We start from the raw sequence: 20,366 nt of genomic DNA on the forward strand, positions 1-20,366 counted from the left end.
GCGGAAATATTGATTTACACAACAGAGTTGATAAGTTAAGGGTCATTTAATAAGAGTAATTGAATTAATGAACTTTAAACTTAAAATATAAAACAAATTTTATTTTCCATAAAACAGATATTTTTATATCATGTAACATAATATTTGATGTTTTAAAAATAATGTCGGTCAAATGTCCACGATAGAGTTGTTTAATCCGAGATCCAATTTTCATTAGTTTTCTCATCAGATAAGCAAAGTAGAGTAAAAAAAATTACTAACCTGGCAACACTAACGAAATGTTAATTTTGTTTCTTCGACTATCTGATAGACTGAAAAATAATTCAATTTTTAAGTAATGCATTTGTTACATACACATTCATTTGCTAATTACACATAAAATGTGATTGCATCCTGTTTTTTTAAGATCCTAGCAGTATTTTCATACTTTAAAAGAACACAACACAGCATAGTTGAATTCAAATAAGGAGTTGCGTACTGAGCGACGTCTACAAAGAAACTAATGGGTCAAAACGTAAGCGTTTGATGTGCGTATGCGGTTTCTGGACTATTCTTAATTCTATGCTTATAAGACTTGTTTTTCATGATGTATTTTTGTATCATTAAATTTAGTCCTCTGTTTTTTGGCATATTATTTATAATTCTCTCTTCTTTCTATAGTATAGAGTGAGTTTATAGAAACCATATCTCAATTATCATTTCAATTATGGTTTTGTATTTTTTTTCTATTAATTTCAATGAAATTATTATTTTGTATATTAATTTTAGTATACATGAACCTTAATTTGTAAAATTTATATTTTCTTTTTTTTTGATTGTCTTTGGAATTTCATTATTTAATATATATCTTGTTTTTCTAAATTGTTATTCTATTACATCATAATATGTCATTATAATTTAATTTTATTGAAAATTTTTAATGTTAATTATTATGGCTTAACACGGCCACAGCCTAAAAAGCCTTAATAAGTTCATTAATATTTAAACGAGTGTAATTTTGAATGTTTAAAAAAAAGTTTTTTTTTTTAAAGTAAACATAAGTATATTTTTATTTAGCTCTGTTAGTCTTTTAGTTTTTTCGGCCTTTATTGATTGAAAAGATAATGGTCTCTAAGTTTCTTTTTTAAAAGGTTTAAGTACGCTTACTGGTACATTGCGTCAGGCATATGATGATTGTCAACTTTTTTGTTCGAAAAATGCAAATGTTTCGTTGGGGTAAATTAAGCTTACTACCTACTGTGTGTAAAGCCAGCATTAGGTATACAAGTAAATATAATCGTACGGACTATACGTCTATCGGCAAAATTTCTCAACAAAAGAAAGATGAGTATTGTTTTTAATGATATTTTTGCGAGTCCGCCATAGGTACTATGACGCCGGTGCATCAGCGTCCATTGTTTTCCTTTTCGTTCATTACCGCCGCCGTTAAAATGACCCCAAATGGGGCGTTCTTTACGAGCGCGCTTTTTTCCAAATTTAAAATCTGAAACAATGGAATTCGCCAACAGTTTAAACTAACGAACGCAATCGCGGCGTGGCGTGGCACGGCGCGGCGTTGGCACATTTTACCCGAATTAATTACAATACGTCCGTCGGCCACTAGGCGGCTCTGGGAGCGGTTTGGATGCAGATTTACAAAATGGCGACCAGCGAGGCAGTTTTAAAATTACTCTAATTTTATTTAACTCATGCATTGTGCTCCAAATCCTTCACGAAAATCTCATATTGCTACAGCAAAACGAATATATTATATTTGAAACTCGGTTACGTGTTTCAAAAGGCAATGGAAGTCATTAAGAACATTTCATTTTATATCGACTAGGTAAGAAAAATTTTCGACGTTGACCTTGTTTATTTTTGAATTTTTAAACACAGAATAAGTTTTTGTTATTCAAAGCCTAAGGAAGTAAACGATTAATTATTTTCAATGAAAAAAAACTAGCATAAAATAATTAGTTTTTACAAGCTGACATATTCTGCTAACAAACTGGTCTCGCAGTTAAGAGGGTTTTTATTTTTTTATTGGCTTTTTGCATTTATAATTTTTCGATGAATTTAATAAAACAACTAAAAAGTACGCTCACAAACTCACCTAAAAGTAGCAATCCTCTTCATTTTTCACCGATTTACTAGAATTTATTGTATTGATCAATGTTTTCAAATACTAAAATCAATACACTAAAATTAAATATATTTATGTTCAAAACATTTATTTCGTAGTAGAACATTTCAATTAATATAAGTACTCAGCCACTTACTGACTTTTTTTGTCTACCGGTTTTGAGACGCACCAGTCTCTTCATCAGGTCTATGAACAATACGGTGATGGTAAAGGTGAAAGTGTATTTTTTTGTTTGCATATTGGTGTAGTGAGTGTTCTGATAAAGAGACGGGTACGTCTTAAAACCGGGAGCCATAAAAAGTCGGTATTTCGTTAAATAATCATATTAACTGACGTTAGCTAAATTTTATATCCTACGAAATTGCTGTAGATCTGAAATATTAGCTAACGAACCAAAAACCATCTGACAATTTGAACGGCTAATGTTTTAAAGTAAATTTAAAGGTACGTGACCTAATCTTTTAGAGTTTATTTGGTGTTTCATAAATTTGACGGTTATTTTCGTCGTATAAAAAAAATATTGTTCAAATAGGAATTAAAAAATTCCTATATATTCAACTTCTGTCAGTAAATACCGTTCCTGGATTTATACAAGTATAAAATCAAATTTATCTCATCAACCAAAAAGAATATATTAGGTTTTTGCTCTTTCAAAACGGTTGTTTGATTTTTTTGAATTCAAAAGAATGTGTTATTACCTACTTCATTAACCACACTTGATTATAATATGGAATATTTATATGTAAGATTGGTTGTTTGAAATTTATTTTTATAATATTTATTTATTTGGATTATTTGTGTAAATACGAGATGTTTACGTATGATTGTAACGAGCTGTTTTTCGCAAATTGCTAGAAAATGAATATCGAATCTGAAATAAATTAAATTATAAAGGAGATTTCATCCGCGTTTTGCATAATTGCTTTTCAATCTAGAATCGAGATACTCCACTATAATTATGTTCTCGTTTCTCATCCTGTGGGGAAACCTAATTCCGTCTTTCTAAATATGTTTAAGGAGAGCTAACTTTGAATGCCGAATATCTATCCTCCCCGAAGTCTTACTTCAATTTGCTCTGATAATAACTTCATCTCAGCACTTCTCATTACACAGACAGATTTAGTATTTAAAACGGGGATTTAATACCTACATAGTCCCGGTGAAACATCCCGACTTCTAGCGCCATCTCTGCCGCTGAAGAATTAAGATAATAATTAAGGAAGAGGACCCTTCGTTCTTATGGAGACGTCTACTTTACTACCTACAATAATATGCATGAGTGCCAGGGCCTGTTATGTAAGACGGGGTTATTATTTTCTCGGAGACAAGCGGTTAAAATAAAATTAAGGCCAAGATAATTTTACGTAACTACTCGTGCATTAAAACTACGGTTTTATACAATGCTTGATGTAAAATTTTCCTTGGAAGAGTGAGGAAATTTTCCCTTACTTCTTGTTTTGAAAAGACTAATAGTGGAGATACGTAACTACTTTCGTAAGATACAAACTCAAATTCAACTTGAACAAGCAGCATAAAAACGCATTTTAAAAATATCCGTAGGTTTCACTTATTGTCAAAGTTTTGACATTTATTAATATTAAAAATATTATTTTTTTTTGCCGTTCAGTGTCACATAGCGGCGTTTTTTTTAAAACAATTTTGACAAAATCATAAGCCTCCGTGGTCTAATGGCTAATACGGTTGACTCACGCACGTAAGATTCCGGGTTTGAATCCCGGTGAGAACTCAAAAAATGTATTTTTTCTCAAGCCTCGAGTATTCAGTGCTGCAATTGAACGTAGGTATGCAGAAAGCAGCTGGCCATAAAAAATGAAATTTAGATCATAGCACTTTTGTGAGAATAGTGAATAATCAAATTTACACAAAAGTTGGAATTTTTTTGACTTTGACAAATGACAGTGAATATTTTATTTTTTTATATTACATACAAGAATCAAAAAACGTATTTGACCTGTTTTAATGATTCTTAAAGTACCGTAAGATTTTTTTAGAGCTGTGGGTGTTTTCTGCAATTTGAGAAATGCCGTTTTTGTGATTGATACAGCCAATCTGCCATACAAAATGGATTTTATACCCTTGAAAATAGACGCACTGTACCTGAATTATTGTTATTTTTACATAAATTATTAAGTTTACTCTTTTAATCTACTCGCTAAAATTAATCTTAATGTCCCCTTTCGCTTGACAAGAAATATGTATTTATTCCATCTGCCAGTCTGTAACACTAACTATGCACAACACTCTTTCCTCTATCGTTCTTGCTGTAACAATAATGTTTTTTTTTCATCTATTGATATATTTTCCATACCCCTTAATTCATTTAAAAATAAATAAGGACTTATTATTTCTGGCTGCGATACGATCCCACTTACAATTTAATGATGCTCACACTTACACACACCTGAACATTTACTCCCATACTAATACACATAAACACACATCTTCACTTACTCTCATACAAAAACACATAAACACATCCTTTTGTTGTAACGCAATTTCATAATATGCATGATTTTTATTTAGAAACTTCGCTAGTCTGTCTTTGAACCGTATTTTAAAAAAAATGTTATTTTATCATTGTCGACTGTTTGTTTCTTTAATATAAATAAATAATTCTACAGAAAGATATTAAATATATAAATATACACACAAGCATTCGCACCCTTATACATACATACATACACACCTACAAATATGTATGTATATACACATTAAAACTTTATATATTATTATAGAGATACATACAAATAAATTAAGAAACATTTAGTCAAATTTAGTTAATAAAGAATAATATTTAAAAAATTCATACAGATTAATTTATAGCCTGGTTTCGACAAGTTTTGACAGAGAAACACTGTTGTTGCTATTAATACTAATTGACAGTTTATAGTGTTGACCTATTGAAACTAATTTTGTGATAATTTCCTTGTTCCAGAAAACACGGACCCGTGCCACGATGTAGAGTGCCCGTGGGGCGCGTCGTGCTCGGCGCTCAGCGGGCGCGCGGCGTGCCGGTGCCCGTCGTGCCCGGCACGTGCCGGCACTCCCGCGTGCGGCTCGGACGGACGGGAGTACGCGGGCGCGTGCGAGCTTGCACGATACGCATGCAACGAACAGGTCAACGTGACGCTTGTGTACCACGGAAAATGCGGTAAGTCAAAAAAAGTTTTTGTTCCGATATACACAATAGTTTGAGTATCTCCGATATCTAAAGTTTTACCGTGACTCTTACGCCTAAGAGATTTATCAAAACTGATAGATATTATAACAGAGATGGATAAATATTTTGATGAATGTTACAGTTCCAATGTGATCACATTAAACATTCAATGACAGACAGGTCATTAGTCCTGTAATTGCCTATATTTTCATATTTTTTTTATTTAAATCATCGTTATGGTGGTAAAATAAACAGTTATTAATATTATAGTTTTTGATAAAATACTTCGAAGTAGAATAATTGACCAAAAAAATATTTTTCATCAATGAGCAATAAACTTGTATTAATCACAAACGTGTTAATAAATATTAGTATATAACCACTTTTCTGATTTTTTCTGTCCACCAATTTCGAGACGCATCCGTCTCTTTGTCAGGACACTCACTATACCACCTTGCATACTTTTTGTTTATTTTATTTTTTTGCACTACAACAGGCCAGGAGGTTCAATTACAGTGATGAATTACATCACATAACACCCAGGCTTGAGAAAAATCAGATTTAATTTTTGTGTTCTCACCGAGAATCGAACCCGGAACCTTCCGTATGTGAATCAAGCGTCTTGACCACTGAACCACGTACAAAAATACACATTCACCTTTACCATCACCGCAATATACGAGTACATAGTATTTATGAAAAATTGCAAATAGAAGCGAATGCAAACACCACCGTGTCCGAACATGCACTTAAACATAAATAATGTGTATTTACAAATTTATTTACTATTACAACTTTTCGAATAAAATATTACTTTCATAATATGCACCGTAATGCATTTTCAGTCTCATAAGTACTCTCTACGTTCATAAATTCAAATCTTTGGATCGCATTAGCGAACTATCATTATTCATTTTCTTATCCTACAAAGACAATTCTAGGTGCTTCCCGCCCGCGCCTGGTTCTAGCAATTGCACCGCCTTCCTGTTTCCTTTTCTCTTTTCCGCTCTCGTGGGATCCTTTTTCCAACTTGTAACAATCTCTAGCGAATCTGAAGTCATTATTCAACTACGCTTCTGTAATCCATGTCAAAGACAAATCAATTCCTACGACTAAACTCGATCGAGGAAATATAATAAATTTTCATTATTCTTGTACGATTTCGACTTCTTCACTTTGTCATTTTTAAATCAAATGGTCACCCATCGATGTTTCCTCTTATCTATTTATTACGTTTTTTGGCTTTGCCCTAAGAAGTAGAAACATGAACAGTACTTATCGCGTAATAATATTTTATATTATACATACATTATTTCCTTTCACGGGGCAATCCATCCAGTTGAATAATTTTTTATTTAAGTTAACGTTGTCAATCACTTTCATGTAAAGAATTCAATTAATCACTTAAAAATTTATCTAGTGTTCCCAAGGCACGCATCTTGGACCCTCGTTTTTCATTATAAAATCAGTGACATTAATTCGAGTGTTAAAAAATTACGTTGACGTTTGCTTTTTGAGTTTTTACTACTATTTAATCTGGCAACCGTGACCAAGTCTTAATCAGTGTTTTGTGAACAAATTCCGTTCTAAATATACAAAAATTATCGCATCTTATTAAGAAAAACCATAGAACTAACTATGGTTTTTATTTCTATATGCCCAGAATTCTTAGGTCTGGCAAAAAAAAAACCAGTCTTGATTTCTTTGATAACAAGTTCTCTTCTTTCAAACGATTACTGAATCAAATTCAATTACAAACACCTCTCTCCCGCTTCCACTCCCACCAAGTCTATTATATACCATTGTATCTTTCTATTTTTCTTTATAATAATTTTCTATTTGTAAATATGTCCTTAAAAACGCCCATTGGACAAATATATATAAATAATAAATAAAAACAATTTATCTGTTTCCAATTATATTTTTTGATCAAGAATGAACATTTAACGTAAGAGAGTCAATAACCATGTATTTTAGTGACTGTTCACGTCCAAAACAACCAATGTACACTCTTTAAGCTATCGGAAATCACATAATATAATGTTATCATTGTTTTGAATCAGATTATGGTCTCGTGGCTAGTGTCACGGACTTGCGCATCAGAAGTCCAAGGCTCAAACTCTACACTTGATTCCTATATCTTAAGTGTGAGTTATTTACAACTCGTTGAAAATGGACAGCAAAATTTAAATATTCAGGTAAATTATAAAAACCCAAACGCTATTTTCAAAAAATACATGTTTCGCGCTTTTCTAGTGTCACCAATAAATTTAAAGTTAAATATTCTCAATTAGTACTAATCTGCAAACATATAATCATTCAAAATGTACTGCTTAAATGTTTTTTTCTAATCCTAATAGATAATTTCACTACAATACATATATTTATCAGTTTTTGTACTATCGGTAGATTTCCATAATGTCATTTCTCGTACAAAGTGTAGCCTTCCTTTTCGCATTGAGCCCTTTTAGATTGAAGTTAAAAGGACGCTATAATCTGGTTTCCTTCGTTAACCCATATCGAAAGACAGTGCCGCGTTAAAACACAGCCTATTTTTAAAAACTTTTGACCTAATAGTCAAAGTAAAACTATTCTAGAAAATAAAGGCCTGATGCACGAAATTTAATACCACATAAATAACCTTAAATATCTGTCTGTTTTGTAGAGATGAAAATAACAACTTTATAGCAATTATTGCTGTTTTTTTTTACAAATAACTTTTTTTTAAATCATTAAAAAACGTTTTTCGTACTTTTTAATTTTTATATTCCGTTTAATGATATTTTTTTTTCCTTACAATGACTTTTTATTTTTTTACACAATATGTTAGCGTGTTCATTGAATGAAACCATTGTGATATAATATGTACATATAAACTTTCTGCTTTTTTTTCTCTTTTATTTACTGTACTGAAGTGTTTATTTCTACACAATATCTATTTTTTATAAAGTAAAAGGCACTACGTGCCGTGTATATTAATAAATTAAGTGAAATTAAATTACTTAACCATATATAATAATCACAATTTTTACCTGTGATAAAATTTTATTTTCATATTTTTTAATTTAAAATTGTGATTATTGTTATGTAAGCTTACCGGGAATCAAACAGGAACCCTATATGTGAAACAGTCGTCTCAGCCTTTTTAGCAAAAGAACTACTTATTTTATAATTATTATGGATATTGAAAATACTTTTTGCTAAAGAATTGCCTGCCTCACTGAGTAACCCTGTGACGATATAAGAATGATTATTTTTTACTTGAGTTTATGGGTATTCAATAAACTGTTTTATAAATAAAATTTCCCATTCACTACTCTGATAAGTCCAAAATCCATCTTTTAATTTTATTTTTTTATTCCCTGAGCTTCTGCAACAAGCCGTTAAATACTCTTAGCCCAATGAACAGGTTACCTTGCTGTCTTAGACCGCACTGTTAGGAATTTAAATTAAAACTATTTTTTTATTCCCTGAGCTTCTGCAACAAGCCGTTAAATAGTCTTAGTCCTATAAACAGATAACCTCGCTGTCGTAGACCGCACTGTTAGGAATTTAAATTAAAACTATTTTTTTATTCCCTGAGCTTCTGCAACAAGCCGTTAAATACTCTTAGCCCAATGAACAGGTTACCTTGCTGTCTTAGACCGCACTGTTAGGAATTTAAATTAAAACTATTTTTTTATTCCCTGAGCTTCTGCAACAAGCCGTTAAATAGTCTTAGTCCTATAAACAGATAACCTCGCTGTCGTAGACCGCACTGTTAGGAATTTAAATTAAAACTATTTTTTTTATTCATATACAATAATTTCTGTAATTTTGTAATAAAAATGAAGTGTAGTTAGTTGGTAGATTTAAGAAACATTACAACGTATTTTGGTATGGTTCATTATGGTTATATTATGACTGAGAATAAAATTATTTTTTTCGATTTTTTACTGCATTAAAAATAACAAACAAAATTGAAATCGAAAGTGACGATATTCCAGAATGTTTTTTTGTTTTTTTATAAAAAATATCAAATATGAAATAGAAATAATACATGGCTCACTTTTATATGAATATTTGACTTTCCGTGTTTCAATTTTTTAAATGTATACCTACATACAACGTAGCCAAACGTATAAAAGTTGCTCTTCAAAAATTGTAAAAAATCTTACCTTTATTTGTTCCCGCGAGGGACAGAGACAAAGAACACGTCACTTGTCCCGACATATATTATGTATACTGTTAGAAGCAAAAACAATATTTTTGTCAACTTCCCCGACATTCGCTGTCGACGAAAGTCGTGAAATAACCCTCTCTACTGAAGTATCTCGTATACTGAGGTAGGTAATTAGGTAGAGTGTTCACCATATCGTCACCCTTCTGACACAACCCGGTAAGTCCATTTCCGAAAATAAACGACTACTACTACCATCACGTTATGGTAGCCAGAGGATAGACCGCCTCGCGTGTCTATCCTGACATACATTTCTAGCTTCTTTCTTGCCATAAATGCCCTTCGGTTGTGTCCGCTTTTGACCTGACCAGACTCGAGATTTGGGTTTATCTGATCTTGTCACGTCTTTCTTGTCGTCTTATGTTTTTAATTTTTTTATAATTTTTTGATAAGTTTATAATTCTTACCCATTAATACTAAATGCACCCTTGTACAAGCATAACTACTACCCATTCTAGATTGCGCTGATGTTTTAATGACTGATTTAAGCTGTGAGCAACTCGATAAACTTGAACGACTTCTGAATACATGCATAAATAACATTTTTGGTCTTAGGAAATATGACCACATTTCTGATTATCGTAGGCAACTGAAATGGCTCAAAATTAGACAGCGGAGAGACTATCACTCCCTCTCACTTCTGTTCAATGTACTTTATAGTCCTAACGCTCCTATATACCTGCGTGAAAAATTTCAACACTTATCAATTCATGGTTTACCTCTTCGTTCTAATTCTCAAGGCACTCTCTTAATACCCATTCACAATTCCTTTTTCTTCTCTAACTCATATAGTGTCCATGCGGCTCGACTGTGGAATCATCTCCCATCTACCATCAAGGACGTTACTACATTATCTCTTTTTAAATCACGTCTGAAGAAACATCTCCTTTCTCTTCCTTAATCTCTTCTCCTTTCCTTTTTTCTCTTTCCTCTTTTTTCCTTTTTTCCCATTGAGTAATTGTTTTGATTTAAGGTAATTTATAAACAAATACGTTTATTTCTATTTTTATATATTTTTAACTTTTTAATCTTTTTTTTTCTATTGAATATGTTCTGTAACTTGAATTATAAAAATAAAACTTATATTTTATTGGTTGGTTGGAAGAAATTGCCATTTGACAATAAACCCGCCAACGTACAAATAACATTATGTACAAAAAGTTAAATAAAATTAAAATTAAATTATGTTACCGTTATAAACCGTTATATATATCTTTATTACCATTCATTTGCTCTACATGACCAAATCTCCACAATGACCCTTTCTTAATCTTAACAATTACACCTGTCTCAGATTTGCACTCTCGCCCGATCACATCTTTCGTAACCCTGTCAAACACTGATTTTTTCATTCGTCCAAGAGATCGCATTTCGACCACGTTCACTATAGATATAAACTACTATTAAAAATTTGATCTGTATGTGGTCCCGTGGTAGTATCGCGGATCAACAGATCAGAAGTCTAAAGTTCAAGCCCAGCTCTACCACATATTGATTCCCATATTCAAGCACAGTTATTTTTGACTAGTTGAAAATTTTCTAAAAAGATACGATTTTTTCGGTAATTCATAAGAATGCAATTATTTTTTTTAAAACAAAAAACCTTACATTGGTGTACATTTTTGTCTAGCTCGTATCTTTTTTTTATTTTGGATCTTGAAGTAGGGCATACATAAACATATTATGTGTGCTATAATAATTATAGTGTAAATACAGGGTGTTTATTAAACCCTGTCACATCCGAAACCACGATGATCAGTATGAGCAAGAAGACATATTGGCACATTAAAATAATTTTTTGGAACGAAAAAAAAATTTTAAAATAAAATATCAAAAAAAGCAAATGGTCGCTCACTTCTGCAGGGAGTATACAAGGGGGGGGGAAGGGAGTCTGATATACTGACAACCGAGCTCTCCTCACTTCTCTCCTGCTGAAGTAAGCAACCATTTGTTTTATCAAATTTTTTTTTTTTAATTCTTTGTTCTAAATAATTTTTTTTTAAATTATAATATGTCTTCTTGTCCATACTGATCATCGTGGTTTCGGATGTGACAGGGTTTAAAAAACACCCTGTATATTAAATTTAAACTTTGTTAACAACATATTTCTTTACCATGTTTCTATCACTTTTATTTTAATAAATCTGAACCAATTACTTTTATAATTTTTCTCCCTTTTTATCTATTTTATTATGTGATCTATTTTATGAAGTAAATGAATAACAATAAAAATGTGAATGCAATAGAAACACAAACATGTCATTATGATACGGTTGATGGCATTCCGTTTTAGGCAATTTTTTTCACTTTTTTTCCGACGTTTTGGATCGCGGTAAACCGTCTATTATCGGGATTAATGTTTTGCGGAGTACAATAAATTTAATTATAATACAAACTAAAAGAACTTTCTAAAATTGGTTTTATAGGTATACTGATAAGTCACTAAAATAATGCCAAATAAATTATAGACTTCCCATTGTGACTAGACTTACTTATTGTTTAACATTTATTAACTTTAAATTATAACTGGGAAGGATAACGTTTTAGAATAGGGAATATAGAAGGCTTGGCATTAACCTGATTTTTGCTCGTGGTGGACTTGTTGGATCCAACTTGATACGTGTGAGTGGCACTAACACAATGGCAGGGCCCGATCTGGAGCTCAACACTGATGATAAGTGGAAAAAATGTTTCATAATGCGGCATATATTCAACAAAATAAATGCGCGATGTACAACACGAGGTCTTAATGTGGCGGGCGATCAAAGGATACTGAGGTGGGAAGTGAACAGTGGTTGTGAGTCAAAAGGATGTTCAAATTATGATAATACTTGATCAATGCATACCCGCATAATTCGCAACCAACTATAGTAACACATCAAACATAATTAAAAACACGAATATTTACAATGAGAGAACGGGTTTGAATAGAGAAGGACTCCTTGAGTGATCAGAGGCAGAGGATCCGAATAATATTCCCGTAAATGGAGAACAAAACAAAGAACGTGTGCGTCACGCTCGGCAGGAAGCACAGTCCCGACTGTATCAGAATCCCACAGGCACAGTTACCTGTCACACCATATTTTACCAACTTAGGCGTCCGCGCATCTGAGGAGCTCCCAACGTGATACCCAAGTCCGGACAAACCGACGGTTCTGTTAAATTCTTGCTGTTGAATTTAGTAAAGTTAAAGAGCTAAAACCTTTATTGTTGTTAAAAGATTATCTGACTGAATTATTTCACATACTAGAAAACTCAAACGTCCTCCATATTTGTTGTTATTTATTTATCTCAATGACTCCTTAGAGGGTAAAATCCAGTATTTTGTCTACAAACATTTGGACAATCGAAAAACATTGTAACATATAAATTTATTTTTTTACTGTTACATTACATTTTTACAATGAATCTTCTTATTTATTTTTAATGTTTCAATTGTGCTTAAAAAGGAACATGCATCTTTATTTTTCTTATAGTAAAAAAAGAATTAAATTATCATGTAAAAGAAATTGCGACAACACGTTTTATTTTATCATATTCAAATAATTGATTTACTGGGTTTTGGCAGAACAAGGACAATTTGACATGTAATACTCACGTGGGAGTGGGGTAGCTTTCCCCTCCACAAGGGTGTGATGTTTACCTTGCACTCACCAGCACCCAGAAAAGAGTTTTCATTACACATTCTAAAGTAAATTAATTCATTTATATATACCCCTTAACCGCAGTATTTTTTATGACTAATTGCCTTTTTTATTTAAAATATGTACTTGAATCCGAGCTCGAGCTAACAAATAATAGAGTTATACGCGAAATAGAGCCCAAATCCTAGACGAGTGTTTTTGACTTGATTATTCTCTGGTGGAAATCCTGAAAAGGGGAATTAAATGGAGATAAGTCCCTGAGGTCCCGAGTCCGATTCCTAGCAAGGTTGATATGAAGTATTGGTTAACATGGTGGTTTTATTCCGCTTTATTTCACATTTTTTTGATATGGCACCTGAATCGTAAAACTGATTACCTTATCTTCAAAGTGACAAATTATCGAGATATGATGCATTTGGTGAACTAATTTGGTGCTTTAAGCATTAAGTGCAGATAGGGGGACAATTGTGGTACTCGAAAGTAGTACTCATAAATAAATTTAAAAATTTTTTTTTTAGTAATTTGGGTAAGTAGCAGGGGCAAGCGGTGAGGTTTTCGGTGAGGGATGCAGTCACTCGGTACTAAGTGCAAAGGTAAAATTTTTAATTATGAACAACAATTATATTTATACAATAAAAATTAATTTTATGCCAAAATTTTGACATAAAAGAGTAAAATTTTATAATTTAACATTATATTACTATCGTATTAACCGATTTAAGTACTTAATTTTTTTACATGAATAAAAACATGGATTTTTATTAAGGTTTATATAGGTAGAACGTCGTTGTAAGCTGTAATATTTACAGTAAAAAACACATGGCGATGATGAAATAATAATATTATTTTATCAACAGTTGGCCAATTATCTCATAAATTCAAATCACGATTTGATTAAAGATTCAAGTACAATTTAAGATTATAATAATGAATAAAAGACTTTAATTAAACAACACGGAGGTGTTTATGATTTTAAAAAACCTTTAAAAAATAATATTAACCTAGTAAATAGTCAAATATCTTTTCAATATAGCCCAGTATTTGATTTAAAAATAAACTAATCGTGTAACGTTCATTTGAGTTTTGAGAATAAGTGCTTGAGAAGAATATCATTTGTAAAGTGGTTTGATTGTATAACTAACATTGAAGTCTAAAAATGGACGCAGCAGTCTTCTACAACGAACGTCTTGAGGATGTGGCGGTGGTCCTGGCTTAGACACGTGCTGCGCATGCCTCAGGAGAACCTAAATTCGAGTTAAAAAGTTAAATTTAGTCTTTAAACCTGCGGGCTCGCGCCATCCTGGAAGGCCGTTGATGACGATCTTTCGACTTTATTCAGCGGAACTAAGGGCCGCTGGATTGACGTGGGAAAAGGCAAGAGTGCTGGCTGACGATAGGGTCTCCTGGAGGCAATTGGTGATGTCCACATGCTCCACTTAGGAGAGGATGTGGAAAAAAATTAAAAGAAGAAGTAACGTTCAAACACTTAGGTCCCTCCATTCCTAATCCTCACCCCTACACATTCATTGGCCTAATTTTAGTGCATATTCGGATATGTTGGTGTTTGCATTCCCTTTACTCTGCATGTAACTTGTGGTCGTAATGTATACTACAGGGGTCGTAAAAGTGAAAATGTCTTTTAGTATTTGCATATTGGTGTAATGGCGAAGAGTCACGACAAAGAGACGGGTACGTCTCGAAACTGGTAAAAATAAAAAGTCAGTAAGTAGTTCAATACTTACATTGACTAACATGAATTAAAATGGTATATCTTATCATTTATTTGAATCGGTTTGCTGTCCCTTGGTAGCATCGAGAACTCACAGATCAGAGGTCCGAAGTTTGAAACTCGCTCTACCACAAATAGATTTCTAATAATTAGTACTTTTGAAGAATGTTTGTAGCGGGCTGGATTTTTTCCCTAGGGCGTTATTTTGGTCTGTTTTTTTGCAACGGAGAGGAAAAACATTTTCAAGAAGAAAATATTGAAGTCCAGGCATTTACAGAACTTATGATCTGTCGTTGATGGTTTGAGTGGCCACTTTACACTCTGCGTAACTTTCGCCATTCTTTTTATACATATTTTATTTTACAATAGTCAACAGACGGAAGAGTTGTGGAAATGTGGATGTTAAAATAAAGATAGAATAGTGAATGTTACGCAGTGTGTCACGTGGTCACTCAAACTAGTCAACGACAGGTCATAAGCCCTGTGAGAATGCCTGAACTTCTGTATTCCCTACTCAAAAATGTTTTTGATCTCTTTTCAAAAAAAAAATATCTAATTTATTTTCAACTCATTAAAAATGTTGGGCAAGCCATAAGAACACAAATAATAATTTTAAAAAATCCAGACGAAACTTTATCTCAGCGGAAAAACACATTTTTAGTATTTCCTATAAACCATGTTTGTAAGCCAGACGCGCTTACCATTTTACCACAATGCGGACAGAAATGAAAATGAAATAATACAATATAAAGGACGCTTATCGTGACGCTTGTAAAATACCCATCACTTAACAAATAAAACCCTAAAAGGTCACTGTAGCTACACGCGTAAAGCTGAATTTATTATTTTTCCAATTTACATAATAAAATTGGGTGTGTTATGAACGGCAAAGATTTATGCGTTACCACAGTTTTCAAAGAAAATTGGATTTCCTTCTATTTACCACCTACGTATATTAAACCATAGGGTTGTTATTATTCCCGGAATATGCAACAGATACTCTCACAATGAAACTAAATAAATCAAACTGAAATTAAAAATTGTACCTTATCAAATAATAAATGAATTTAAATAAAATAAGTTATACGACAAAGGAAATACCAATTAAAATATGATTTTACAGTTTTAATTTATAAAACGACAGATAATTTTTTTAACTACTTTTAAAATATACAAAGACTGGAGAAATAGATAAAAACAGTATGGCACAAGGGTTTAAATTTGTACAATGAGTTACCTAAGAAATAACATAAATCCAAAGACTTCGAATATTTCTTGTCAATTTAAAAATATTTTATTTATAAATGATGATATGAAATGTAATGTTATTAAAAGATAATTTGTTCTATTTAAAACAGTATTAATAAAGTTTTAACATATGTTTGCAACGACGTTTACCCTATGCGGCTGAAATAAAACATTACCCCCAAATCCAAATAACTGATCAGTAAGCGATTGTCGTGAAAACAACAAATTTAAGGCGATCAATTCCTGTACATACCTAGGTTCCACAGCCACCAGTGACAACAGTACACATAAATAAATCAGGAGGAGAATAATGGCTGTCAACCGTTGCTCCTACGCGCTTCAGAAACAATTACGGTCCCAACTAGTACGTAAAAACACTAAAATAATACTGCACAAAACTCTGATCAAACCAATCCTGACATATGCCTCTAAAACCTCGGTTATGACAAGGAATATTGAAGGAATCATTGAAGCTTTAGAAAGAAGAATCCTTAAAGTTATCTATGGCCTTGTGAGAGAAAACAACCGTTGGCGTCGTCGCTACAGTAAACAGCCATACAAAATCTACCGAGCGCCCGATGTAATCAACTCCATCAAGGTAAGACGCCTAAAGTGAGTTGGCCATATAATTAGAAGGAACGACAAAAACCCCATAAAACGCTGAACTATATCTGTGCCACAAGGACAAATAAGACCAGGAAGGTCCAAAATACGATAGATGAACTGCATCAGCGCAGATTTTACAATGTTGAATGTGAGGAACTGGCTAGGAAGGGCAGCAGACCAGCAAGAGTGGAGGAGACTCCTAGATTCAGCCAGGGCCCACCCACGGCTGTCGAGCATATAATATTGATGAAGCGATTGTCGTAATAACGTAATTGTATTAAGGTAGGCTTCATTTTTTTTAGTTTTTGTCTTTATTTTGTTTGTACTTAAATCATGAGTTTAAAACGTAGTATATATTTTAAGTAAAGGATTTAATTGAAAAATTATAATACATACATTTATAGATATTATATTTTTTGTATGTGAGTATGTTTACTAAGTAATAAAGTTTTTTTTCAACTCTTAGTCACGAAATAGCGTTTTTTCACTAAGAAATCAAACAAAAATTTGTTTACTAATACTTATATGTTACACAGGGATCATTTTAGATGAATTAAGACAAAAGAAAAAAAATAATGAGACTTACTAACAATTAAAAATAAACATTTTAGTACATTTTTATAAAAAACAAAATTTAATAATTCAGGGTAAAAATAATTATTTATGTATTTATTCATTTAAATTAGGTTACATTTCATAATATATATTCGAGGTCTTAATATTCAAAAGCGTCACTAGGTATTTGATTAAACCTTAAATAGAATCTCTCTTAAGATATTTTCAATAAGGCTTTATTACTTATAATATGCTAATTATCTCCTTGGGAAAATGAAATATTCTGGGAAAAAACAACTGGCAATTATCGTATGTCGTGGTAATAATTAAATACATAAATGTATGTGGTTTTATTACTTAATCACTAATTTTAAAAAAATAAATTAATAACAATATATTTTTGACGTTCTTAAAATTAAAAAGAATTTTTATTAAATTCAAGTATTAGGTCTGCGTCCGGGCGAATAAAGAATACGGTTCTGTGTGTTAACAAAATAACTAGAATCCTGGACGAGTGTTTGTGACTCGATGGCTGCTCTCACGTGAAAATCACAAAAAAGGAAAATCTAGTGAAGAAAATTCCGACGTTAAGTGTTTGGTGCAATCGCCTACCACACTTGAGTTCTCGGGTTTGATTACCGAGAAGGTTGACATATTTTTTTTGTTTATAAAGACAATCATTCATTTTATTGTCCAAGATTAACCTTACCTTTATGCAAACGATGATCGAGAACGCCGCATTTGGTGTATTTATGCAGTTCGTTTATTTATTATTTATTTATGCTTCATTAAATAAGTTAATAATATCTTTATAACTAATATAAACTTTTATTAACATCACAATTTTTATCAAATTTTCTTAAGAACACATTTTTTCAAAAAATTTGAAATATTTCAATGTTTACTATTTCTTCAGGTAACTTATTGTACAGCTTCAATCCCTTGTGCAATGAGTTTTTAAACTCTGTTTTTCTCTTCATTGGTAATCATATCCTTTTTATATCCCCAGTTTCATAGGTATGACATTGTGAGCTAAATTTTATTAGATTTACTATACCTAATGGTTTTTACCTGTATCATAAAATCGAGATAATTTAGATTTAATTTAACGATGCAGTGCCCTATACACCACCAATTGCGTATAAGGGTTTGTTTATGATGGTTAGGCAACAAAATAGGCTCTTTTATTTTTTTGTGAATACATGCTATCAAAAATACAAAATAATTACGAGTAAAAAAACAGTAAAAAAAACCCTAAAGAAATTAAACAATTGGCCACTGTGATATTAATTAATAATTATTATTATTAAGAATAACTTAAACGGCACCATTTTCTCAATTTTATACTCAAAGGGCGCTTTACAAAGGGATTATTTAAATGTAAATTTAATTTTTAACTTAAAATTTATAATTTAAGAAAATAAATTTATTTTGTCCTCATACGCTGCAGATTTTTTTTAATGATTAAGAAAACGAATGGGTTTTAAGTTTCTTTCGAAAAACCATTTCACTCTCATAGTTTCGCACCTCTGCTGGAAGAGCATCCATGCCATAAGGCCTGCTACCGCAAATACGCGTTCACCGAATTTAGTGCGCTGGTTGCGAACAAGGATAATAACTTTTCCTATCACCGTAGATATATCTGATTTAAACGTTAGACGCCAGTCAGCTTGTTCATCTGGAATGTATAATTCTTATAGATTTAATTTTTTTTTTCAAAGGGAATAATCCGCTAAGCCTCTATTTCGAGGCTCAGCGAGTGGGAAAGAGGGGATATGAAAATAGGTAATGAAAAATACACCACAACACCCTGACCAATTGAGAAAAAAATCTTTCTTGAATTTTTTTCTGGCAACTTTTTTTTTTTTCTGGAATCGAACCCGCAACGTTAGTTTCACAGTTGGCCGTCTAACCAACTGCGCCACGGCACCTGTTCCGAAGCAGAGTTGTGCAGTGACTTATACATGAACCAGCTGAGTTTGAAATCTACTCTCTGTGGAAAGCGTAGCCAGTTTAATTCCAAAAACAATGGAGGAATATAATATGTATAAAAATAATGTGATTCAACTCAAATACAACTCAAAATATTTCAATATTTAAACAAAATTAACATAAAAGTGTGCATAATACGTTTGGCCAAATTTGTTTTTAGTCATTGTTTTAATAAAATATATTGGTTGGATAATTGAAAAACTCAGCGAGCGTTTTCTAATGAATTCGACTTAGAAGTAATAAACAGTTATAAATTTAATATTCATTCGAGTGGGAACATTAACTCATATTTAATGTTTCTTCATTGAGAAAGTAATTACTTCCTTTTGGCTTAAGAACGCTTACAAATTCTCATTCTATTTTATTCCGCTCTGGGGGTAGCTGATTCTTGTAATACTCTGAAAACGTTTTGTCGTCAGCGTCAGCGTCGCGTCACCATCAGCGTCACCCCTGAATTCCATTTTCTATTTTTCATCATCGATACATTCGCATAAAACTCTCAATAGAACCTTCTAGTACTCACACCCCCGTGACCCGAGAAATTTTCAAGGCTCGTCTTAGGGTGTTCGATCAACCTTTTAATATTTGACCGGTTTGTTTTTTTTTATCTGTAATGGCTTTTTTTAAAATTTTTAACAATGTGTTCTCAAAATGATGTAAAGTTAGCTTACATGTATTTGAAAAAATATTATGTACTTGTTTAATTTTTCAAAAAAACATGAAATGATAGGTTTTTTATCTTTATATGTACGAGTATATTTTCAATATTCTGACTCAGTTTAAATTTTGACAAAAAACAGTAAATTAATTTTTATTCCGACATTTAATCTTAGAGTATATATATATATATGTGAGTATGAACTCTTAACATTAAAAAATGAACGCTTACGAGGGCAGATAGTAAAAAGGGTCAACACAAATCGCAATTTTTTTTTTAGCGAGTTTCAAACTTTTCGACTTGTTTTGTTGCATTACAGTGTTAAATTATGAAAATAGCAATAGTCCCGAATAAGCGTATAGATGCTTGTACTGCAAAATAGTGAAAGAAATCAAAGAAAAAATGACAACAC

General features: G+C 32.0%; 1 protein-coding gene across 1 annotated transcript in view; it reads left to right on the top strand.

The window, feature by feature from the left end:
- The window catches only part of LOC148281485 (agrin-like), an 808,766-nt gene that overhangs the window by 607,692 nt on the left and 180,708 nt on the right, over nucleotides 1-20,366 (top strand). Inside the window, exon 4 of the mRNA XM_088226633.1 lies at nucleotides 5,079-5,294. Coding sequence (XP_088082759.1) covers nucleotides 5,079-5,294 — 216 coding nt within the window. The remainder of the gene's footprint in view (nucleotides 1-5,078; nucleotides 5,295-20,366) is intronic.

This window comes from Micrasema longulum, unplaced genomic scaffold (assembly GCF_059751315.1).
Source record: "Micrasema longulum isolate JH-2025_06_02 unplaced genomic scaffold, ASM5975131v1 h1tg000453l, whole genome shotgun sequence".
Classification (NCBI taxonomy): domain Eukaryota; kingdom Metazoa; phylum Arthropoda; class Insecta; order Trichoptera; family Brachycentridae; genus Micrasema; species Micrasema longulum.